Below are 26,460 nucleotides of genomic sequence, written 5' to 3'. Positions count from 1 at the left end.
CATATTACGCTGGACTTCAGGCAATCGTTGTACTGACCATTTAATGGGCTAAAGTAAGTCCGTATATAGTTCTGCTCGCCAAATCGGTCTTACTCGAAGGCAGAATAAACCCAGTACCAGCAATCGAACCTGCACACACCAGCAGCCAATTGTATTAAACTGGATAAGTTATCCTCAGGTAATATTTCGGCTAGTTTGCACTTTTATTGGCCTACAAACATTATTTGATAACTATTGACCAATCAATAGATATTTTGGCTAAATTTAACCAACCCAATGAAATTTAGTTTTATTAAATTGGCTGCAGAATACTGAGTTGCCGGAGTGGTCCCCTCAATCGAGCCATTGCCTTTTTTGTCCTGACTCCAATCACTAAAGCATGAAAATGACGTCGAGTTTTGGAGGTGTTTCAAGAGACACAGTATTTCCAAGCAAAAGTAGGCAACTGTTTCACTGTTTTATGCATCGTTGAATTTTAGTCTGCATATTATGCTGACAGTTAATTACTTACGAAGAATGAGATGCACTCTAAATCAATCATTATAAATAACCTAAAAATACCATGTGCAGGTGCAATATTAAACTCAATGTTTTTGGACAAAACATTTCACTGAAATGTTTAAAGCCACAATTAACATTTACAAATGCTCATAAATAAGTTGTACAGCCAAAAAAAACACACTTTATTTTATTTAACAAAATTGCATTAAAATTTATTTTGTATTCTGTCACTGACAATGTTGAATGGCATGAGAGACGTATTTGTTTACAATCTAAGTCAACTGTTTATGTCACTAGAACATATATTAATAAATCATATATACGTGTTCCAGCCGCAGAAAAAGTATATTTAGCGTCTTCTAACATTCACACCAGCTAACAGGTACACTTTTTATATTATCCTTTACTAAAAACCCACTATTTTCCTGTTTTATACCATAAATAATGGTTGACCAACGTACCAGTTTGACCTTGTTGAAGCGGTCGCAGAATGTCTGGAAGATCCGGAAACACTCTTCGAGTTTAAAGGTACGCTCATCTTCGCAGAAGAAATCGGATAACTCGAGGCGCAGACTCTCCATATCCTTCAGGTCTTCTTTCAGCTCCGACATGTCCTTCCGGGCACCCTACATGCGAAAAAAGGAAGAGGCGTATGTATTAGAGGCGTATTTACATGAACATATTGCAATTAGGATGTATAAAAGTAGTTATTCGGATAACTCTATGTCCTAAGGGTCTTACAATTTAGTATTTTCGTATTCACAGCTTAATTCTACTAAATCGCAGGTCTATACATGCCACATGGGTCCGTTAATTTTAACAAAAACATCATATACGGTGTCTGCTCAATGTTGTTAAAGAGATAAGGATTCCTAGATGTTACTCACAGCAAGGAATTCCTGCATCTGTTTCTTGAAGTCTTTTCCAACGGAGTCGATATTGTGAGCGATCGCCTCTACCTTGTCATCGAGGGATTTGATGTCGCCAGCCAGCGTGTCGATAGAAACACTGCAAGAAATAAAGTATGGAATGTATTTGTGTATGTGTGTATGTGTGTATGTGTGTGTGTGTGTGGGGGGGGGGGGGGGGTCATTACCAATACCATGGTTATTTAGGGTAACAGAAAATCTCCTTTACCCTTGATGACTCCAACCATCTGATGCATTATCGCGTAGGTAATATACAACTTATATATTATAAAGCATTGTTTGAGAAATTTAATCAATGACAAAGCAAACATTTTTCGAATTTAAACTTATTTGGAATAAACCAACGAGACGACTCAGAAAGCACATGATGTTTACACAAGGGGGTTTGTTTCGATTTTCAAACAACGCAGATAATAGCTGTTTTTGTGTGTTTTTTGGAAACAATAAGTTGTTTTGCAGCTCTTCTCACATAGGGTTTTTCCCTTTGAATGGGAGCATGCCTTGCTTGGTTTTCTCTCATAAGGTTATTTCCCTTTGAATGGGGGATGCCTTGCTTGGTTTGATGGTGTCATCGTAAAGTACAACTTGAATAAACACTTGCAAACGTGAAATACTTTAAACTTAATTATATTGCTAACGAAGTATCTGATGTTCATAAGCGTCATTAATTTCATATCTTGCCATAAAATTAAGCACTTTATACGTTTGTCTGCCCGAGATTTGAATCCCCCAAACCATATTTTCTACAGCAATGCATTGGTGATCAAAAACAGTTCGCCCTAACACTGGTACGCTGTGTCGCTGAGTCTTATATAAACCATAAAACATGATAGTAATTTGCATGAATACGTATATGTAAATATTAAGCGATACTTTAGTGTCGTTCTGCAAAATTAATTCAATTTATCACACATGAAATCTTGAACATCAGCACTATATAATATGAAGATTTGTAATGCGAATGTTTCCAACTTTACTTATTACTTAAGGTTAAAAATGTTAACTGCCTTTTATAAACATCGGTAGAGATTGAACCAATGATGAAAATAATGACACACATCTGTGTATGCTTAAAATATTGTCTTGTCATGTTCATGCAAATATTTTAACTTTTTAATTGATTTTTAAATAAACTGCAGATGTTGCTGTGCTATATGCCTTTACCCTTATAAAAGTTGCTGCATTTCCACTTAAAATGCTACAGAATTACGAGCATGAAAGATAGGCGTCATTAAAGGTTCGATAGTTTACCTAATGTTTCCAATTTAGAAGATATATCATCCCCATGAAATACAGAAAAAGTTTCCAGTTTTAATGCAATTATCTCAACGATATAATTATGGTTTAAAGTGACTAATGGGCGTTAAGACGTAAATATTAAAGAATGATGAAGTATCTTTTAAATTAGTTTTAGGCAAAACATTGATACTGCAGTTTTTCTTAAAAGTATTTGCACAACGATTGCTTGATGTATCCATTACATAGACACATCGTTGATATTTGATTTTAAAATGAAAAGTAATACTATTACTTTTAATGAACAATTTCATCTTCCAAAAGCTCAATGCACAACAGAAAAATATCAAAACAGATTTTGATGTAGTCTTCCATATAGTTTCACGACTGAATTATACAAAGCGGAAGTTATTTTTTTTAGGGTTGCTCCAGAATTATGAAGACATTTGAAAAATCGACATTGTCACTGTAAAGCTTTAACAGTTATCAGATTATGGTGCATTAAAAAACTTACATTGAGGCCTCTTTAAGGTACTTCATCTCGTCGGGGAAATTCAGAAGGGATGGGTTCTTCTCATCTGCTTGCTAGAATACAAAAAAATACTCATGTCAAATGACATAGCATAATAAGTAAACTTGTTTGTAGATTCAATCTTTATATATCTATGAAATGAGAATAGTAAATTTTTAGAAGCACAAATCTAACTCTCATACGATATTTGCATGTGAGGTTATCCATTCAAATATCCCCAAGCCAAATAGCCCTCAAGTCAACACGCCCACCCCCCATTTTGAGTAAAAACAGTCCAATTTTTGGTAAACATGCCCCATATGCGTTAATGAGTAAATGTATGCAGAACATTAGCAAATGAATCAAATTTGAAAAGTTCTGTTACCATGACAACGTAGTGCATGAGGTTCATCCTTGGTTTGTTGGCTCTGATCTCGGTCAGCTTAAGAAGGGACGAGAGTTTGAATCCGGCCGCGTCTCCCGCGTAGTTGCCCTGGAAACATAAATAAGTACATTTTATTTTGATACACACGATGTAGTTGGTGCAAAATGCAATTTAAGCGGACATAATTTACATAAAAAAGAGCTAAATAAAGTATTCAGGCATCAAGATTTAATATTATCGTCAATGATATAAAATGACAAGCATAGTCGTAAATCTGAGACCTTGGAGGCACCCATGTTATGTCATGTCATGTCATGTTAACAAGGTTCCAAATTTGACAAAAACAATAGCTAACCATTCTTTAAGGCCCACTTATTGAAATTTAAATACAAAACACTTTAAACAATGTAATAAAGTTAATCTTAATTAAAATAATTAAAGTAATAACAAGAATGTCACCAGAGTGCGGCTTTTAACAAAAGCAGTAATTCACCCTAGCACGGGATTCATGCACTTGGTTTTCGTGATCACTATGGATACTCACAGCGTTTAGGAAGTTTCCAGACAGCAGGACGAGGTACAGCAACTCGTGAAGGTTTTTGTTCTCTTTGATGTCTGAAATGTACAAGAAATACATTAAATAAGTGACTTAACTTGTGATTTATTGACATTGAGACGACGTGGTGACTAGAATAGGTGACTAGAATAGGTGACTAGTGACTAGAATAGGTGACTACTTGACTTGAGACGAATTGGTGACTAGACTAGGTGACTGGTGACTAGAATAGGTGACTGGTGACTAGAATAGGTGACTGGTGACTAGAATAGGTGATTGGTGATTAGAATAGGTGACTACTTAACGTTGAGACGAATTGGTGACTAGAATATGTGACTGGTGACTAGAATAGGTGACTACTTGATGTTGAGACGAATTGGTGACTATCATTTTCGACTGCTTGATATCAAGACGAACTAGTGACCATGACTGGTTAGTAACTATCCATGAAACCCGTTAACAGACGGGTCTCACTATTAATGGACATTTGTTTCTAACTGTGCACAATTAAAGGGACATTCATTTGTGAATATACGGCATAATCTATTTATGTTCATTGGCAGTTATGCTGTTTTTTTACAAACTGCTTAAATTTTTACAAATACAATATATAAACGAAACCCCTCTTCCTACAGGGTACATGTATATGATTTTTGACTATGTACCGACGTTGGTAATTGCATTTTCGTTTTTATTTAAAAATCAATCATCATATAGTTTGTGAATTTATGACTGAAGTTAAGCATTCCTGTCATAAAATGCGGTAATATGTAAATTACGTTATGTACAATACTATTTTTAGGAAAGGAGATAATTGAAATAGCGTCATGGGAACATATTTTAATAAGCTTTCTTGATTTACAGAAAACAGTTATCCCGCATTTAGTCACTAAGGCGTATTTAGAACTGTCCAATTCAGACTTTCAACGGTTATTTATGGGAAAATATCATACTTGAGAGCTATTATCCTCAATCGTACATAATTATATATGCAACAAATACCACACTTTATAATCATTATGATTTGCACACATGTTTAAAAATGATATGTAGAAGATAAAATAGCCATAACTTGGAGCGTTTTGCGGTTTGATTTTCATTTTTATGTATCATCTCTGAAGAAAAAAGAGATTTTAAAACGCAGCATTTCAAAGGAATGCAACTTCAATCATAACCACACACACCAAATGCATGTACAATGTCCTTGGACTGGTACTTTTTAACCTACACGCAATTTAGGCCAACTATGGGCGAAACAGTTGCTTAAAGTTTATTATAAAAAGGACCGAATTTTTAAATAATACGTTTCAAAAGTTCAAACGAATTAGGCCAAAAATGACCACAAACATCTTCTATATTTCCGGGCGAACCTATGCGTTCTTTGTAGCCCTCTTAACTCTACTATGGGCCAAATCAAGGTGTATTTAGATAGAGTCTAACAATTATATTAAATATAAATAACAAAGAATAGCGTTGACTTGCAAATAGAAACATTTATGGGTTGATACCAATAACAAATACAACATGTGTTTAATGTTGAACTTAGGATAAATTTCGTCTCAGTTGTTTGAACTGTTTTAGTATGTTGAGTGTTAAATCAATATACTCGTGACGAAAACTACAAAAAAATCGTTTTTGATGTATTTTGAATTTGAAAATCGTTTGTGTGTTAAGGCCACTCAAGAACACAGATTATTTTGGGCTAAACCAAACATGACATATACTTATATGGCGTAAGTTGTCAAAACCAAGCCTTGTAGCTAGGTACAAACACACTTAAAGGAAGAGGTGATTTAAAAGTGGGACGACAACTGACCCAAGAGCTCCAAGTTTTAAAAACGAAAGTGAGACTCATGTTGATACCAAAACGTTCTCCATTCTTTGTAAGCATCTACCATGTAGCGTATATAAGTCAGCATAAAGCCATTTGCCAGCTGAGGGAGAAGGCTTAGCAAATGTAGCTATGGTAACCACCTTTATCGAGGTATTACCATGCAAATATGTTCACTCCATTAAGCTATGAACGACCATATGGCACCCAAATCTGATTTAAGGGCTTGGGTTAGAGGGAAAAAGGGGGTTGTGGATTTGACAGGGTATCCGCCTCTGGTGGCCTCATATTGCCACGGTCTATGACTGAGGCTTCATTTTGGACCATCGGTGACTTTAGAAGTTGATTCATACATGAGCTTCGAGTTCCCGGAAAGGGGATATAGGAAGAGGTTGGTCGAGGGTTAAGTTACCTTTAGCGGCCTCGATGACACAGTCTATGGCGGGCTTGATGTATTCCATGTTGGCAACAAACTCTTCCTTGATCGTCAGACCCTCGATCCGCAACCGGTAACTGAAACATTTGTTACAACTGCATATTTGGGGTATTTAATTATTGCGATTAAAAATGGCCCTTGTTTTACTCGAAGCACCAATAATACATTTAGGACATGTACTAAACAGTGTATTTTCAAGATGAAACAAGTGTGTTCTTTTACCATTCTGGATAAATCATGGCGAACAGATTCTGTCCTTGTTTTAATATTAATTTAGTAAATTGGTTTATTCGATGTCCTTTATGAGAAAAAAATCGTATAATGTAATACCATTCCATCTCATAATAAAATTCATTTAACCATCGGATATTGATGATTAGAAGGTGTTAACATACGAGTGTGAATCTTTACGTCGTAGTAGTTATATTGTTATGACACTTTCTATCTTAATGTGATCTTTTTTTCGGTACAAAAAATACATTCCATAATGTATCGTTTATGTGTTGTTCGTATACGTAATGACTTTAAATAATGCTGTACATAACATCATTTGAAACATAATGTGACTTATACTGGTCATGACTGATGGCTTTACTCTAGTCAGGTATGCCAAATTAAACATTCACGTGACTGATTTCATTTCCGAAAAAAAAGAAGAAGATAAACGACAATTAGACTAGTTTTTTTTAACTTTACTGATACAAAATAACTTATAACACTTGTTAAAAAACTTTTCCATAATTAAATATCATTTGCTTTAACATAATGTGTATTAAGTCTAGCATACGCCTTTATTCGTTCTATTCCCAATAAATTACAGTTAGAAATCAGAGTCATTTCAACGCAAAAAAAGTAAAATGACCAATAATGAAATTGTGCTAAAATAGACATCATGAAATTAAAGTACAATTTTGATGTTATTTTACGTTTGTTATTATATCTCTTCTTCAATTTCACGTGTTGTAAAGGTTATATATAAAACTAGCAAATTTACACATTCTTTGACATCGTTATATGCTAATATGGTGTCAGTATGCGGTTTACTTGTATATCAAAACATCCTCATTTTGAAAAAAAATACTTCGTTTACCAACATTTATGTGCAAGAAAATATGTTCCTTCTCCAGAAAGAAACATAAGTAGCATTTTTTTCAATCTAGTAACTAATACTTGTGCAACGTTAACTAAAGCTCACATTATTTCTGAACGTGTGAAAGGAAAACGCTACATGTAATCTAACTTTAGATTGTATCGTAATGAAGATATGTGTGTTACTCGGTTTACATACGTTAAACGGTTTATATAATAAACCTACAGTTTATATGTGTTTTACAATTTATATGTGTTTTACAGTTCATATGTGATTTGCAGTTTGTATGTGCTGTACGGTTTATATATGTGTTACTCGGTATTTATGTTTTCTATTCCTTTTTATGATGATGCAGTTTCTTTCTTACTTCGGCAGTCCCATAAGGCACATGAAAAACTTCTCAGCACTGCCCAACTTGTTCCTGTCGCCGTCAAAACTTCGAAATAGGTCCACCTATGGAGAAAAGGAATACATTTAATACATATGTGACATCTTGATGCCCACTTAACGCTTCCATAAAATCTTATTTTTCGATTGTAAAATTAGAATCCCTCAGTCATAGTTCTTCCCATTGGACTGAACATCTTTGGCGAAATGGGATACACTTATGATATTTGGATGTCCACATAACGTTTCCATAACATTTTACTATAGAAAATACGATCGATTAAGCAAACAGAATCCATTCTATTATTAAAAAAAATCCATCGGACTGTCCATCTGTGGCAAAATGGATATAGCATATGTGAGTTCGATTGAACAAATAGAAAGCACTCAAATATCACTTTTTCTCGGACTTTAATTGAAATGTCAACATTTGAAGTGATTTGTTTTGGTTGTTCTGCTAAAACGGTTTCACTGTGGTCATAATACATATTTCCATAACAAGTGAACAAGCTCTCGTTTTTTTCGATGACATTTTTTGCTCGTGTTTGTTTCTAGGTTAAATGCAAATAAAGGCCAAAAACAACTTAATGCCATGGTTGAACACCACGGTTTTGTGAAAACAAGCAAAAAACCTACTCAAGGACATGTCAATAGATTTTTCGGTGCTAAAGTACCGGTTACAGCGGTCATCTAAATTATATGGACCATATCTTGTTCACAACAAAAGATTACAAATACAGCATGTTTTAAAAATACTTTTACGCCCCTTAAGTTAATTAAGTAAAAGAACTATATAAACAGACGGTATTGAAATTTCCTTTGATGTAAAAAGTTCGCTTGAGGTAGGTTCTTTCCATGAACTTATAAACTTTTTATTATTTTACTTAAATATGTAGGGTTTCAATCACTTGAATTAACGTTAAAGATCCTTGTTTTTTTCCATTATTGCTCTACGTATTTTGAACGTGTAATTTAACAGTAAACCGTGATACGTAGCATGAACAGAAATTGTTAGTTTCTGTGTTTAAACTGAATGCGATAGAAGTATTGAATCAATGATATAGCTTCTATTTTCAGTTGTCGATGAAAACAAGGCAGTTACCAATAACAACAATAGTGTTATCGATATCCACAAGCGGTAACCATAGTAACCCACCTCCTCCTGTGACGGAAGTATCTTGAGGAGGTTTCGGAGCTTCTCGGCGCCAATCAGATCGCTTTGTCCTTCCTGTAGTAGTCTCACGATCTCGTCGTTACTCATGCGAAACTGTTTCAGGAAGATATTCACGTTGAGACTTCTTTTGCCATCCAGTAAGTTCACCTGAAATCCGGGACATCAGAAATGATACTATTTACTATTTAACGAGAAGAGAATAAGCTAGAATTGGAGCACAGTTATAGAGAGGAGCGAATCAAACTATTTTAAGGAGGAACAAGCACATTGTTTATAATCTATATACATATTGTAAACTGGCAATCATGGAAATTGAAGACTGTTGAATATTATATTTCATATTTTGATTATATTCAAATGACCAACACCTACACCTGTTTAGAGTCCTGTACTTCGCAGCACTTTCTCTATCTTGGAAAAGTTCGAGACTCACTCAGTACATGAATGGTTCGTCTCCAATGTAATTTTAAGTTGAGTGACTTTCTGACTAAAACTTTGACGCTGATACCTTTAAAGCGCATAGTTATTTTATGCATTAAACGATCTTTGTCTATCGTGATAAATTAGTGTGTGCAATTTTGGTGGGAAATGGATAACTTTGTCGAAATCATTCAAACAGTACATAACTGTGGTTAAAATCTCGTTACAATTCTTGTCTTCTAAGAAGAAAAAAAACGTGTCTTCATACAAAACGCAAGTATGTGTAACGTCATGTCATTCCATCAATTAACTGTTCATGTACACCGCGATAATATAAAATACGACGTCACGTTAGCGTTTTAAGTATGCTCCTGTAGTTCCATTATATCACTCTTTCATTCTTCTTTTCCATAAAATACTTTCATGGCAGTCATTTTACAGGACGGGACATTTCAAATCACTTCAAGCATCATTTTAGTATACTTTTACATATACGATACGACTTTGATGTCTGATATTTATCAGGAAGTAGCCTTCACATTTCCCAAAAACCTCACATTTCATGGCACATTACTGAATGTACAACGCCTTAAATGACATTTCTACAACTGGACGCAGAAAAAAAACAATTCCTTAATGGCTGTGACAATAAAATAAACAATAAAAACGCGAGTACGACAGTAATCATCGGGCGGTCTATTGAAGAGGCATCGATTATCCTCAGCTAATTGTAAAGCAGATTTAATCAGGTATTTTCCAAGAATTAAAATGACAGACCAGTTTTCAGTCTCTCCTAAACCTTGGCGGAGCGGAATGGAATGCGTCAATCCCAGAATCATTTTCTCTCCGTTTTCCCGGTAAATTTATGACCAAGAACTCAGAATTATCGATATTTGTGAAAGCAATAGTATGATTTGTACTGATTGGCCCGGAAATCTTTGTCATATGTCATCATAAATGGGTTCTTAAACTCGCACCCACATGGATTTTGATGGGGTTGTCTACTAGAGTGTATCGGATAGCACTGATGATAATTTCAAATAAATTCCAATCAAGACAAAATAATGGCCGAGAACGCTTCGACCCCTGTTATGATCTGCATAAACGTGGGCGGAAATTGTTTTGTTTTGTACATGAAATAAAGGTAAACATATGATTATGTTATAGCCATGATCGAAGCAAGAAGTACAGCTTACCGTGTACAAGTACTTTCCGTGAGAACTAAGGTCGATGAACTTGTATCATGAATTTTTACACCAATTCCCCTTTATTAAAATTGCAAATAATGAAAGCCGTACATCATGTCTGTCAAGCTGACAGTCATTAGGCAACGATGGATTAACATGACATTGTTTTGTTGTAATAAAATAAGGACGAAAATGACCACACCACGTGAAGTGAGTCTGCGTAGGGTGAAGTGATTTTTAGAATGCAATCAAAGATGGTGGCGATTTCTTTAAAAAAACACGAACGGGCGTTTTAATTTATCAATACTGATACCTGTTGCAGACTCACAAATAACTCATTTAACCCTAAGCAGACTCAATTTACGTATGCCCTCTTGCAAAGCGTTACAGTAAAGGGAGACGTTTAAGTCCTAGTGAATCCAGATGTATGACGTATTCAGATATCATCATAACGGATGTTATATCTGCTTATATTGGTCCTTGGAAGGTTTGTTCACGTGCCAATGGTACACGCGAAAAAATCTGCTACAAAACCATTGCCTTTTAAAATAGGAGGGTTCTTTACCCATATTCCGTGTACACATTGCACCAACTAAAGATGACGTTTGGCCTCAATCTCTTTGACGGAAAGATCAACGCAATATGAGTATATCTTAATGCAATTTGTTTGAAGCATTCTTCTTTTAATGACGTTTATACAAGCAAATATTGTAAATATTGTTACATAAATTTCGCTTGAAAAATACAAAGGGTGCTTGTTTGAGCAATTTTAGCGAGGCTTCGCAAAATTGTCCATGTTTTATGCGTTTAAATATTAGGTGTTGGATAAGGCGGAACGAGTGTTTACTTTATGTTGTATTAATTTGAATAAAGTCAGAAAGACCTACATTTTTTCAAGCAGTCTTTATGTGAAGCCGCCCTTTTGTGGTACAATAAGATCATTCAACCCAGCTCGGGTTATTGCAGAATTTTATGACTGTACATAAGTATATTAATGACCGTAATAATTGAATTTACTGCAAAATAGAAAATTCGGTAAAGTTTATGTACATAATTACCACAAGCAAACAAATAACCGCCTTTAAATTGTTTTCATGTTATCAAAAGCGAGATCTGTGGACTGTACTTTAAAAAACCTTAATGGTTTAAAATAAAAATACACATATAAAGTATGTAGTACATGCGGATTCATCGTTACAACTGCATTATATGTACGTTGAATAATATGATGAATACATCTGGTACATACACACAAGGTAATACAAAAACGTTCATCAATATACGAATACGTGCAAACTAATTTTATTTAACTTTAAGGTCTTTGTACTACACAATTATGGTTCTCATCAAAACGGACTAAAAACCGTAATGTTTGTCAAGTTATTATGAACATTATTACCACCACCAATAAAGTTAGGTTCAATGTTCTGTTTGATGTTTGCAACAACAAAACGGTTTCTTTGTGTCCACGACGTTTTTTGGTTCTGTATGTGGTCTGTTTATCGAGTATGTGCTATATCAGATCATTGACATATCGTTGAAAACATAAATGTGACCCATGTTTTACTCCTATAGACCATTTTCTTTTCTAGAACACCTTGTACGTATTTGACACAAAGCTACTGTTGGTTGTAGAAAAACAGAATACAGAAGCAGTAAAGTTATACCAATATATAGTTAAGACACAATGCACAAATGAATAGTACTTGCAAGCAGACGCAAACATGTACTGTGAGAGCATATCTGAACTACCTGAAATACACACACATATAAATACTCCGTGTTCATTATTAAAATAATGTTAAACTCTATACATTCTCATAAATATGCGTTATTTCGTTAAGAAGTATATACATGTGGTACATTGCAGTGATCCCGGATATCTCACATACCGGAAATGATAAGCCCCAATCTTCTTCGAAATCATCCTGTAAGTCAATCGTTCAATCAATGCTCAAATTAACTAGCAAAAAACATGAGTCATCTAGTTCACCGAATCGTCAATTGTTTCATTAAAACTCAAGATAATGCTACTACAGGTCCAATCGGGGTTAAGACGTCTTGTTAGTGCATGGGATTTCTAATATAAGAGCGCCGCGAAGCGAACACCAACGCTCGTCTGTTGTGATTTTTCTGTCGAACAAGTGACATACCTCGACAGCTATTGGAGAGAGAGTGAGTTGTAGCCCTTTCTATTCAGACGGTGTTGAATTCGGAAACATGTATACCAACTTTCATATCTTGATTGGGTTTTGAGTTATGGACAAGTTTTTTAGCCCGACGATGACGAAATTAGGCTATGACAATAACCAAACTTAAAAAAACCAATTAAAAACAACAAAAAATTAGCATAAAGCGTATAATTATAAGCTTAAGCCGCTGAAGATTTCACTCAACGTCAGAGATCGTAACATCATGCAAGCATAGCTTTGTCCTTGCTATTAAACCAGGAAATTTAAAACAAAGCTGTTTCTGTAAATCGATCAACGCGCTAATGTTGTGCTAGCAACAGGTTATTCCCTACTCTACACAAGGAATCAAATGCTAGAACACGCATTAGCCAGACGCTTCAAGATTTAAAGCAATGCAAACAAAATCGTTATGAGAATAAATACTACTAACCTCAGCTGAGTCTTTCTTTTTCTTCTCAGAATTTGTGACGTCATTGGACTCTGATCCTTGCTGAGGCTTGGGCTTATTTACACCGAATAAATCCTCAATCTGTTCATAATCCATTTTATTTACATATCCGTTGAACATCTGAGATGTCAATGTCCATACATTATCTTTACCCATCACTTTATTTACAGGAATCTTTTGCCACTGCAAAGTTCTCATTTTGGACTTTGGTTTTGGTATATTTTGTTGCGGAAGTTTCTTCTGTTGCCTGAAGCCGAATAGCCCGCCGCCGCCCCCCGGTGGAGGGGGTGGAGGCGGAAGTCCAATTCCCGGAACTGGGGGAGGTGGCGGAGGCGGCGCGGCACCAGAAAATGGCGGCGGAGGGGGAGGTGGTGCGCCCATCGCAGGCGCCGGCGGCGGTGGTGGCGGTGGAGGAGCTGTGTTTGTGACACCAGGTGTGGGCGCTGGTGACGTCATCTTTTTGCCATCACCATCCTGAACAACGGAACTAGATCTCCGAGGTGACGTCAGTCTATGGCGCTCGCCGTCCGTGTGACACGAACATGAACATTTGCTCTCGTTTGATACAGAGTCTAATCTCTTTGTGAAAGACTGAAGTAGTTTTTTTGAATCCTCGCTGGACTCAATACCAGTTGCTTTACTGGTCAGTGACTCCACTGTCGTCCATATCAGCTCGGCGTTTGACTCACCGGCGTCAATTTTTAAAAGATGCTGTAGGACCGTCAAAAAATGGATGTCGTGTGGGGTATCGCACACCTGAAGAGAGAAAACGAGAAGGTTACGAGTCCGCTCTTTCCACCAATTACTCAGTTCAGTGACTATAGAAATGCATGCATCAGTGGGACATCAATCTTGGAGCCGCCGGTCGTCTGTATAAAACAGATAAGTCAAGCGGGAGCAAATCGGTTTCAATTTGAAATGATCGCAGTTTTTGTCAGTTTTTGTGTAAAAATATAAATCATTGCTTAATTGAAACAAAGAATTAGTTGAGTTTTGCATGTTTATATTATTTAAATAAAAGAAAACGTCAGAGTCAATTAATACACGGAAATTGCCCGGAAAACTCGTGTCACAGTATAACATTAATTACCTTCATAACAAACATTAATCATCGCCTGAAACACAGCGTCGACAATTCTAGTAAAAGAAATTGAATGCTGGTATTTCGTATTACCATGAATATAACATAATCTTAATTTATTTAAGCCCATCACGATCAATTCTTATTATTATCACTGCTATACGGTTATAGATGAAAAGTCAATTTCAAATTATTTAATGAAATCTTTATGGTTCGTAAAAAGGAAGCATATGCAGTTGTTACAGTCGTGCCAAAATATGTAGACAAACTGACTAGTAACATTAGTAGGTCAATGTTAATAAAGAAAATCATAATGTAGAAGGATACAGCCGCTGGTCCCTCGAGCTGGTGGTCATGATGAAGCTAAAATATTTAATGGCCATTTACCCACCCATTAACTCCCAATTGCATTTTTTAAGATAAAGATATTACTTGGATTAGCTACAAAAGCAAATCGATGTGCTATCAGACTGCTGTATGACATACATATTTTTTTATATACTATTAAAGCAAAATATTCTGATATCTTTTTGAGCTTTTAAAATTGGGTAAAAAAATATTTTTTAATTGCAAATACTTAATTCAAATTAATACTGACATGCGATTTTAACATTTGAAATCAATTTGTCAGTATAAAAATACTATAAATACTTAAAAGCATGCAAACTTGCAATTAAAGTCCAGAGGCTATCAACTTTTCTTTATTGAAATCGATTTCATAAGGGTAAGTTGACCTTTTCAATTAAGGGACTAGAAGTATCATACCTATGGTGTGACTTAACAATGGACAGTTTAATGTTTACTGTGTATTTGACCTTAGATCGGAATGACTAGGCAGAGTTTGACGTCTCTTTTCAGTACATTGTACCAACAGTTGACAACTGCTTGTCAATTCGTAAACAAGAAATATGACTTAGAAGTTACATTTAACAACTCATTTAGGGTTGTTTGTTTCTCACATCAATATTTAGAGAAAGTGATACAAGAGAGAAGTCAAAATCGGTCATATCATTCAATATGCGGCATGTAAATGTAAACACAACACAGAGATTCTATAGTAAGGACGAATTCCCTTTCAAGAAAATGTCGTACATTATTCAGAGTTGAAACAGACAGAAACACGCCAGGGCGCCCGTTTAAAGGGACCCAATAGTCCGTGTGATCCTCACTACACTAACCCAACTGTGGAAAAAAGTCTATCAGGCTGTTGAGATCAATTCCAATGCCACCCGGAAGTGGTTCACTAACACCTTTTCCTATTCCAGATCCCGTCCATGGTATTGCTGGTGTGTGTCGTGGGAGACGTCTTGAGGGCTATTTAGGTCGATCGCCTTTAAACTCTGTTAAAGGGATCCAATTACCCTTGCAACCCTCCCTGTTCTAACCCAACATTTACCTGCTTATATATGGCGTGGAATACGTCCAGCGGACTGTTAAGGTCGATACCCTTGGCGCCCGGAAGTTGCTCCTCGTCGTTTTCCTTGTGTTCCTCAAACACATCAAGCTGGGTCTGCAGGTTTCCGTCTTTCTCACCAAGAGGCCTGAAATATAGGAGATGTTAGTAAACGTTGGTTGCTGTGTGAGCATAAGCATTAACATTCATTATCATAACAAGTCATCATCGTCATATACGGAATCACAGTGACTTGCTAAGGGTAATGAATTAATTTGATGTTTGTATGCAGTTTCGCTTGGTGTAAATGAGGAACGTTTTTGCTTCGATTGTTTCGAAAATATTTCTTTTCATTTCGGAGGTATGTTTGATTATTGTGAGCAAAAAACTATAATGTGTGTGAGGAACTTCGGTTTCTTTAAAATGTGTCTTTTATATCTTCGTATGGAAGACGACCATAGTTGTTTGTATGCACCACGGCCATATGGTAATACACTGTTTAACTGTTCTGTTTTGATCTGTTCTGATCTGTTCTGTTCTGTTCATTTGTGAAGTATGTGCTTAAAAACTTTGAGAGATAAGCTTGCACTATAAAACTGCATAGTTTTACACATGCTTGAACAAATATTGCTCTTACGTAAACATGTTAAAGCCTGTCACATATGGGTATATGGTACGTATTTTATTTCATTCAGATTTGCTATAATCATCAAAATACATTTAACAAGACCACATTAACCACAAAATCGTTCCTGCTCTTTTACCTCAAAAGTGCTCAATTTAGTGGGCTTTGCCATAATTATTCTGCACATATGAATTCATTCATTTTGATTCACAATAAAACTATCCGTTCCCATTTTTTGCTTTTTCATTCATGTTTGTAATCCGGGCATTTGCCATGGTATACATTTGCGGTAGACCTCATTTAGGAGTGTCTCTATTAGAACATTGTAGAGCTCTTACAAATAAACTGTACAATTGGCGAATTTTCCATAATTTCTTTCTCATAAACATTTAACTTCATTACCTACTACTGAATTGTCATGAACAGTGGTGTAAGTTTCACTTGTTTGATTTATTGTCGGTTCACTCACACTTTTAAGACCTCTATATTATAGGGGAAGTTGACACCAATTAAATCTCAGGAATGAATGGTTTTATAAAGAGCTCTTCAATGAACTAATTGTCCAAATCTTTGTGAACTTATTTAAACAAATACTTGGTTCATTTGTTGCATAATTAAACAAATGGAAAGAAATTAAGTGTCATATTGTGCTGAAAATACTTGCATTGCCTAAAATTAAAGGTAGTTCCTCTTCCGATATTTACATTAAACTACATTAATTTTGTTAACTTTAAGCCATGCTTCGAATAAGTCCATGGGTATATTCTATACGTATTTAAGAAAGTATATACAAATTAAAATGACAACTGGTATTTGTGTTTATTTTTTTACGATATTGACTGAAGACGTTACATCGTTTAATTTCGAAGACGGATATTTAAACGTTTATTTTACTAGCCCAATATTTCCTCATTTTACACGCGAATTACCTCTCGTGACCACGATAGAGTTTATTAAACTTTTTTTTTGAAAATCTGCTTAGGTGAAATTCACACATACTTAAGCGATTAAAATGTTTAAAAGTTTATTATTACGTGGTTAAGACTAGGAAATGCCAGTCACCTGCTATTGTTTTGTTTCTACTTAGCCTTTATGAATCATAGGCATACATTTACTAATATATCCTAATCAGTTTACTCATAAACTAGCAAGGCCAAGTTTAAGGAAAAGACTAAGAACAATAAGTACTGTCATAATGATTATGCAGTGGGTAGACAGGAAAAGTTGACCACGTAAGACAATGTCTCCAAATCCTTTGTGTCCTTAAATAATAGAAGCCATAATGTCTCAGCCACAGACAAATCAGAACCTCCGCGTACCCGTAATGCCTGTCTTATAAGCCGGTGCACATACATGTATTTACACCTACGTATTAAAGTCAGAAAATATCCTGTAATTGTTCAGGTTTAAAGTTCACCGTACAACTATATGTATTTGTATTGAATTAGACCATATAGAATCCTGAAAAGTCTAAAGCATATAAGGACTAAAATAATCACACATTTATCATAGTGTTTTAATTAATAACTTAATTAATGTATATATCATAGATGGAAATCCCCTCCGCGTCGACTTTCTGTTTCGGTTTAAACATTGCGGAAATGTTGTCGCACAAAAACAGGATTTGAGATATTTGCTATTAATTGACTTGATATTATTTCTGTTTCTGTTGTTATTGTTTTTACGAGCGTCAATGACATTATTTATATATATACTTCCGTTTTATGTCATTTAATTAAGGATGACACTAACGCCCGGCGTTGATGTCAACATGTCGATGTTGTAATGCGGCACTTCTGCCTTTTCTTGGAATGCGGTGTTGTTATTAATCAAACATACAATCCCCCTACAAAATGAAGAGGAGTATTTATTTTCAAACCACCGAGAACGCATAAAAGCCACTACACGTGGCATAGTTGTGATATGGTCTGGTGGCTTGATTATTACTGTGAATTAGTCAAGACGCGATAGTGTCTCAGTGACTTTAAATGCGCAGTTTTGTTAACTTAAGTAGGTCACATAAACAATAAAAGACAAATTACAAAAACCCAAGACCGCTACGGAGCGAACGCCAACACTCTCGTTTACTGTTGTTTTCAGTCGGCCAAGGGGTATAACTCACCAATTATTAAAACCAGTGTTATGTGCCTTCATATACATCTTCGTCTTGTATTTGGCACTATGTGTACAAAAGTTCAATGTAATATCTTGAACGCTTTTTAGTTAAAAAATAATTCACAACGGCACCAAGGCTACAACGACACCAAGGTAACAACGGCACCAAGGCTACAACGACACCAAGGCTACAACGGCACCAAGGCTACAACGACACCAAGGCTACAACGACACCAAGGTTACAACGACACCAAGGCTACAACGGCACCAAGGCTACAACGACACCAAGGTTACAACGACACCAAGGCTAAAACGACACCAAGGCTACAACGACACCAAGGTTACAACGACACCAAGGCTACAACGACACCAAGGCTACAACGACACCAAAGCTGCAACGACACCAAGGCTGTGTCCTCGAAAAACAGATAGCTAAACAGTACAGTGAAACTTACTTCAACTGGTTAAGAACTTCCTGGAGTCGGAGACCTGCAAATAAAAACACAGTGAATGAGTTTTAATTAAATGAAAGTTGTTATGTTCTGAAAGTTGAAAATCTGATTTAAACCATGATCTCCGAAGATGTTCCACTTTTATGAAATAAATTCACAAAATACGATTCACTTTTTAAGATTACGTGTTAACTTCATTATTCTTTAACGTACGACGTCATTGCAATGAATCAAAATGCACAAAAACAGCGTTCAAACAAACGTTGAGCATAATCAAATAATTAGGTATGTCTTATCAATTGAGTATATCCATTAGTTTTCATTTTATACATTAACTCCAATCTATTTCATTCACAAATAATCACAATACATCACTTAACCTATTACTAAATTGTCTTATTTCTGTTAAAATATTCCTTTTAATACGTTTAAAAGTATAGGTCCGCCATTAAATAAAGTTGGAACATAACCAGCTTCATATATACGTGTGTCGTTGTAATATTGGCCTGATGTCAAATTACCCATGTACATGGAACTTTTGTAAATACAGTTTTGTCACATGAGCATGTCTGAGTACACTTTATATGGTCGAATCACCTAGCCAAATTCCATCCCTGCTGTTTAGTAAACTTATGCATGCAATGTTTAAATTGACGAATTCATAATTAAACATAATACAGGACCATGTTCGACCACAAACTTTACAAACCACATTTTCCACATTTTGTGAACAAAAAAATTGGAATAATGAATTTTAACATTTATGAATAACGCCACCATAATTTTCACATTTGTTTCAATCTGTGTGTTGTGTGCATATTTTCACAACATTTGTGAAGCAGCGGGCCGAGGATTCCACATTTACTAAAATGTGACCACACAAAGTCCAAACTTGTAAAATGTATAGTTAAACGCCAGTAACAACCGCACCACCACGTTCTATTAAAAAGTAAAATGAAACCAGGTCAAAGTCATTCAGTCGACCAATCTATAATTACTAAGATGAGCACTACAGGGACTAGCCCAGTAGCCAAATATTAAAAAAACGACCTGATTAGAAGCACAAGGCAAAGACCAAAACGATAATGAACTAGAGACATAAAATATATAAACACCACAAACAAATATGGGTCAAACAATGGCGTCTCCTCTTGTTATTGCTTCATCATTCATGTTAGCTCACGGCGTGTCCAAATCTTAACTCTCGATCTTAATTCGTCCAGTAATCACCTTTTGTAAATCATTTCTCACTGCCTTTTATTTTTTGAATGTTCATTCGTTTAAGTACGTCTCTATTTGCGTAATGTTACGAGTACCTTTCTTATCCCGGGAGATTAGGTCACGGTATTCGGCGAGATTTCAACTTAAAGTGGAATTAAACTTAAATTGTTATTTCGATGATTCCGCAATTTTTATCACAGATTTAAATCTCGGCGATTACGTTACAAACCTATTTCAACCATCATACGAATGATCAAGTACTGATTTATGTAGAGATTTGGGCAAACTTTAATGACCAAATGGTTCTATTTATCAACAACACAAGTGTGCAAATAGCTGTTGAATAGCTCTTGTATGTAGGGGGTACATTAGGCCATGTAAACAACGATTTCTTACTGCTACCATAACATGTCAATGACATGCACAAAACGTAGCTGAAGTATTTCAATCAGGACTAAAAGTCGGGTGAACAGATGGAATAATCCTTAATTAGACTGTAAAGCCAACACCTGTTAGCCATTCTGAAATCATGGGGTCAAGTACAATCCCTTCCTAAAACAAAACCAGAATTCAAACTCTAAGTTTAAATGACTCAATGACTAAAGTGCCATTATCAAATAAAGATTTAATGTTTTCTGTGAATTGAGCAAACTTGAAGCATAATGGCGACCTTTTAAGTGTAAACGATCCAATTTATCACTTAAAACTGATTACTTTGGTTTCAAATAGAAGGAAGTAAACGAAGATGCATTCGTGGACGATTTGAATGACTTTGCATATCAAATGGACAGAAAATTGATTCTTGGATAAGAATAAACGTCATGTTAAAGTGATAAAATCACGAGGCTAAAACCGATAATTGCAATTATTTAATTGATTTTTGTCGTGCATTTTATCGTCTATTTTGGCAAAATCACAATAAGACAACTACTTGCCACAGCAAATCAGTTTCATACAAGGGAATCACTTCAGTGACCCCTTATAAATTAAGCCATCTGGACACACTGCTGAAGACCAATCACTTACAATCAGGCAAGAAAAGAAGTTCCGTCACCACTATTAAACTCAACCAATCGACCTTACCGTAGAACTCATTCCTGATGCGAATTCGTTCGGAGAGTCGATCCGTGTAGATGATAATACAGTTGATGAACTCGAGGATTGTCGTCTTTAGACCGAGGCTCTCAGTGTGACGTAGTTCCTCCACGAGCACGCTGAACCGGTACTTTTGCTTCCGTGTCGTCTGTAAAATAAAGGAAACCTCTTGAAAGAAATATTAAACTCTTTAAGTTGTATCAAATGACTTGTGTTGTGTAGAGAATAACAATTGATATAAAATTCTTCTAAATCTAATTTTAAAATTGTATATTTTCAGATTTTTTTTTCAAGAAATAAATGTGTACAATCTGGAAAGGTAAGACTCTAGTGTACCTTTGTCTTTAAACACGATTCTGCTTTACAATAATGTATTAATTAACGAGTACATAAAAGAGGCTGGAATTACAGACAAAACGTGGATCAATAAACATGAACATGGCGCTACCATAATGAAATAGCATGTTATAACAGTTCATTATAGATTTGAAGAATCACTGCACATAACAAGTTGCATACGAGTTGACAGGCAGTCACGAGAGATATCATGAAATCAATTGTGCATCAGGGAAATTAAGATTCTACTTGCATCTCAGGTGTACGATTCCCACAGAAACGTTTAGCCTGTATAACATGAGTCACCATTTTGCAATCAAATAATCAGGCCTATCATCAACAAACATTTTCGTTTCCAGAAGAGAAACATAAACAGCAAGAGATAAAGGTCTACGGCGAAGGACCAAATTTACAAAATGTCCATGACCTGAATTTGGTCTGAGCTACTGAAACTATTGCGATAAGAGTACACGTCGAGGGCTTAGTGCAAGTAAATGGTAACTCCATACAAACTAGAGGGAGTTACCTTAATCTTATGCTAAGCCCTCAATATGGACAAGAAGGCAACAGGGGTGAATGACAAATTGCTAAAAGATGAAGAGGGCTCACAACGCAACTCCATTAAGGTGTGAAAAAGTGAGCATTGTTTGGTCATTACGGAGACAGATGTATCCACCTGGCTTTCCAGTGTTTTGTCGCTGGGAGATAGATGCTCCTAGAGCCATTTAGATATGACGTCACCACGGGGGTCAGTGTTTCTTGTGACTTTATGCAAACTTGGTTTAGAGATCTAGTGGGCACCCGCAGTCTGTTTCCTAAGATGTGGTCATGACTAAAGCTTGGTCGTAAGTGTGAGTTCAAAAAGACTGTGTACTCTGCAAATCCTTAAGTAAATGCGGTCCACGTCGGGGGCTTGTTGAGCAGAAGAGAAAGAATGTTTCGTCCCGTCCAGGTGAACATAATAAATTAATGCTTTCTTGACCAGTTAAATTCCAGTCTCAATTTCTGATTAAACATTGTTTTGAATACCAACAAGGACGGATATTTTTAGCCGCATTAAGAAATCAATTCACATGTATGTGCATATTTGATGCCTGTGGACCCCATATTATGTTTGTATCATTTGAAGGGTTTTGAGTACACAAAAAATATGTGAAAAAAGAATGCCAAAATTGAAATAATAATATCTTTCGCATTTGTGAAAAATTACAAAATATGTCATTTTACACCAGAATGCAGTTGAAATAACGAGTAACAATACTTGACGTTTAATTAATTTTAGTCATTAACTGTGCTCATTATTAATCAGATTGCAATATCATTTCAAATGATACCAACTATCCATTAGGTCAACAGCCAGCAAAGCTTAACACTTTCAGAGAATTAGCTAATTTGTGGCTCGGATTCCTTAAGCAGTTATGCATACATGTCATGTTTGAATTATTAGATGTTTTACTGGCTATAATTACAACGCGGCAAACGCCATTAAGTATCTTGACAGAAACGCTTCATATTCAATTTTTGCAGTTCGTGTATTCAAGTGACAAAAAAAGAACAGAGATTTATATCTATCGTGTTGACAGAAAGAAATAAACTTCGGAAAATAAAGGCCTTGTCACCAGTCTGTAATTAAACTTTAAAACACGGCATCTTTGACAAAAGAAAATGCATTAAACGAACAGGAGATAACACTAAACGGCTGCAAACTACGCCAAGAGGTGTAAAAGTGAATGTTATACAGAGATCTATTGAACATCAAATCAAATTTAATGAACCCATACAAAACTTCAAAGGAGACAGTCTTCATATCTCTGGTGAGCTAGAGCTAATAGAGGACGTTGATAATGATGAGCTTATTGAATAGAAAAAAGAGCAAATAATGAAAATCTCATATTTCATCAACAAACTCGTAAATCACCAAGGCTCACACATGGATTACTGGACAGAGGGTGGCTCATACAAAAAAGAGACCAAAACATTCAATGGATTTATATATGTATCCACTGATTTTAGTTCATACTGATCTATTTTAGCTCGTTCGTGAAGACAGCCGTAAGCTGATACGAATCACACTCGAGAATGTTTCAAATGAGGTAGAAACTAGAAGATGTCCCTTTTAAGGAAGCCATGATAATGTACCCCTGATTTCTATATATGTTTTTACTTTTTCAAAGCAGTTGACACGAGTTCCAAACTGAAAAGTTTTCTTTGAAAGTGTCACATTCGCACAAATTTAGTAGCTGTACGACTTGATATAAGTTCACCATAGTTGATAGAAGTTTCGAAATGAATAGTGTAGTTCAGTGTTTTATCATTTAGCCTCATTAGTAACGTAACGACCGGATGCTTTAATTCGTGTATTTCTATATATCTTAACTAAAGATTGTAGAAATTTCAAGCTAAATGGTATACTCCAGTGATTTTTGATTCAACCATATTAGTAACTTCAGGACTTTTGCGATGATATTTCAAACTTACCAAATGTCAACTCGTGCGTTTTGCTTAAATTCAACACCGTCAAATTCAATTTGTATTGTCATTCTCTAGGATAGTGTTGCGTCAAGTATATGGACAATATGTTGTAATAATATTATATTATCGTAATCTGCTAGTATTTCATTTCCTTCTCTGTTGAACAATGGGGAAATGAAGATATTTGGCAACATGATACTCGTTCTTAAATATCTTTCCTATTAGATCTGTCATCTTAAGTGGGTTGAATAGAACTACAAACATGTATAGCAGTCCTCTGCAGGTAATAAACTACTTGAATAGATGAAGGTATCTAATGTTATGAAGGTCTTTCTGAAGTTATATATCATAACAGGCTCATCTTTGTGAATTGTTGAATCAGAATGCAAATTTGTTAAATGAAATTCTCACTGAATGTAATGAGAAAGAAAATGCACATTCAAACTAACAAATTACATTCTTTTATAGCTTCGATGGCTCGTTGCTGTTTTTGAAATTTTAACACCTACATACGTATTCTACTACACACACATTCATATCAAGAGAAAAGGTAAAAGTGAAATAAAAACGGTAAACAATTGGGACATTAAGGTATCCGATACACAAGTAAACTTATGCTACATTTGAACAGATATTCCCTATTGATAACATATATGCAAAATAATGTAAGAAAAACAACAACAGTATTTTGATGAATGAGCTGTAGGTTGATTTTTTGTTCTCTATTTCACCCGAAGTGGAGTTTGCCTGTATAGCATTCTTCCAGAGCAAATAAAGCTCGTTTCAAATATTGTTTTAGTATATTTTTACATATTCTTTTTCTACCTTTAAAAACATTTCAAATGTTTCCACACATTCACATACTTGTACACTGGGCGGTACCGTAAACAACGATTTCAGAATGAACCAATACTTTTTGTCTTCCTTTTCATGCATGAAACCTGCCGGAAATAATTATCATTTTCTTGACTTCTTGATGAATATAGGATGCTGAATTATGATACCTATACATACTATAATTGTGATATTAGAAGTTCACGGGCAATTTAACATGTTGATGACTCAAAGGCATTATCTGAGTATCTGTCCATATGTCCATCTTTAACATCAAAGCAGGCCTGTTTGGATTCACATTTACGTATTTTTGAGTCACTGACCCCAACATTTGAAAAACAAGTAATAGGATATTTTCAAATATGATATACGTAATAAACTTCTTTATGCAAACATTTTAAAGCAGTACAATAAATCATTGCAAGTGTGCATCACAGACTAGCTTTTGGAATGTTGAATAGTCATGAAAACCCTGCAAAGGATGAGTCAATAATCAGCGCGCCCAATGCATGCAGAATGTACGTATTTAGTACTTATTTATAGAGGCTTAGATATTGCAATGGAACCAAGACAGAATGATTTCAATATCATCTTTGAAAGTCCAGAGGTAAGAATTCGTATAATGGCTGCTATGAAGCAGACTATATTTAGCCCAAACATGAATCGTTCAGTATATATTTGCCACGATAAGTTGAACTTTCGTCTCTGCATTGATGAAGTAAAGCTAAAGGCTTCATTAAGTCCGATGCATCTTTTCTTTTGGATCACTCATGGATGAAATGCCTACCATCGAATACCAGGGCCCCAATACAATCCCAGAACAGAACCTGTGATGCGCTCCCCCACAAAGATATTTAATCTCATAGCTTTTCAGCAAAACTGAGTGTAGCTCATTTATATGCATTTGATTATCAAACTCTCTTAACTTTTAGCAATAGAGGTGGCTGTGGGTGAGAGAGTTTTGCTTACATCATGTCTGAAACGTTCTTTCAAGTGTAATAAACAAGAAGGTAATAGCTAGTTTTTGATAGGCATCGTAGTATTTACATGCCTAACAAGATGGAGATGTTGATGCAGAAAGATTGTCAGTCAATAAAGCTTATTTATGTCTTCAATTTCGTTTTCTTTGTCATTAAAGTGAACTCTTATTCAACATATCTCAATGACTTCTGAAAGTACTTCTCAAGTTGGTGCTTAGGCCTTTGAGAATTGCACTTCTTAATATGTCAATGCGCAGTTTCAATTACATATTAAACCGGAACTGATATTTTCGAAAATCGGATGTACTTTCTGATTCCGAAGGATATGCATCCAGAAATCATTATAAGAGTAGCATTTTTATTGACATCAAGATGATTTTCAAGGATGCGAGTGGTTTTAGTGTAGTTGTCCTTCTCTCACACACTCGCATGAGTGATCTTCGATTCGACCCAAACATTCTCTTTCCCTCTCAACAAGACACTGCTTCAACTTTCTAACAAGGAAACGGACTAAGTCAGAAATGATTACACGCGTCCATTTAAATGCTGTCTCCATGATCGAAATTAAATAAA

General features: G+C 35.4%; 1 protein-coding gene across 1 annotated transcript in view; it reads right to left on the bottom strand.

Moving 5' to 3' along the window:
* The window catches only part of LOC128227518 (formin-J-like), an 81,539-nt gene that overhangs the window by 6,576 nt on the left and 48,503 nt on the right, over positions 1 to 26,460 (bottom strand). The window contains exons 4-15 of the mRNA XM_052938148.1: positions 21,254 to 21,413; positions 18,953 to 18,986; positions 15,761 to 15,905; positions 13,266 to 14,039; positions 9,019 to 9,183; positions 7,843 to 7,928; positions 6,362 to 6,462; positions 4,107 to 4,177; positions 3,563 to 3,670; positions 3,181 to 3,251; positions 1,389 to 1,509; positions 963 to 1,127 (exon numbers count right to left, since the gene is read on the bottom strand). Of these exons, the coding sequence (XP_052794108.1) occupies positions 963 to 1,127; positions 1,389 to 1,509; positions 3,181 to 3,251; positions 3,563 to 3,670; positions 4,107 to 4,177; positions 6,362 to 6,462; positions 7,843 to 7,928; positions 9,019 to 9,183; positions 13,266 to 14,039; positions 15,761 to 15,905; positions 18,953 to 18,986; positions 21,254 to 21,413 (2,001 nt within the window). The remainder of the gene's footprint in view (positions 1 to 962; positions 1,128 to 1,388; positions 1,510 to 3,180; positions 3,252 to 3,562; positions 3,671 to 4,106; positions 4,178 to 6,361; positions 6,463 to 7,842; positions 7,929 to 9,018; positions 9,184 to 13,265; positions 14,040 to 15,760; positions 15,906 to 18,952; positions 18,987 to 21,253; positions 21,414 to 26,460) is intronic.

The sequence above is a fragment of the Mya arenaria genome, chromosome 3 (assembly GCF_026914265.1).
Source record: "Mya arenaria isolate MELC-2E11 chromosome 3, ASM2691426v1".
Classification (NCBI taxonomy): domain Eukaryota; kingdom Metazoa; phylum Mollusca; class Bivalvia; order Myida; family Myidae; genus Mya; species Mya arenaria.
The sequence above is the reverse complement of the archived record's forward strand: the minus strand, read 5'-3'. Positions and strand labels throughout refer to the sequence as shown.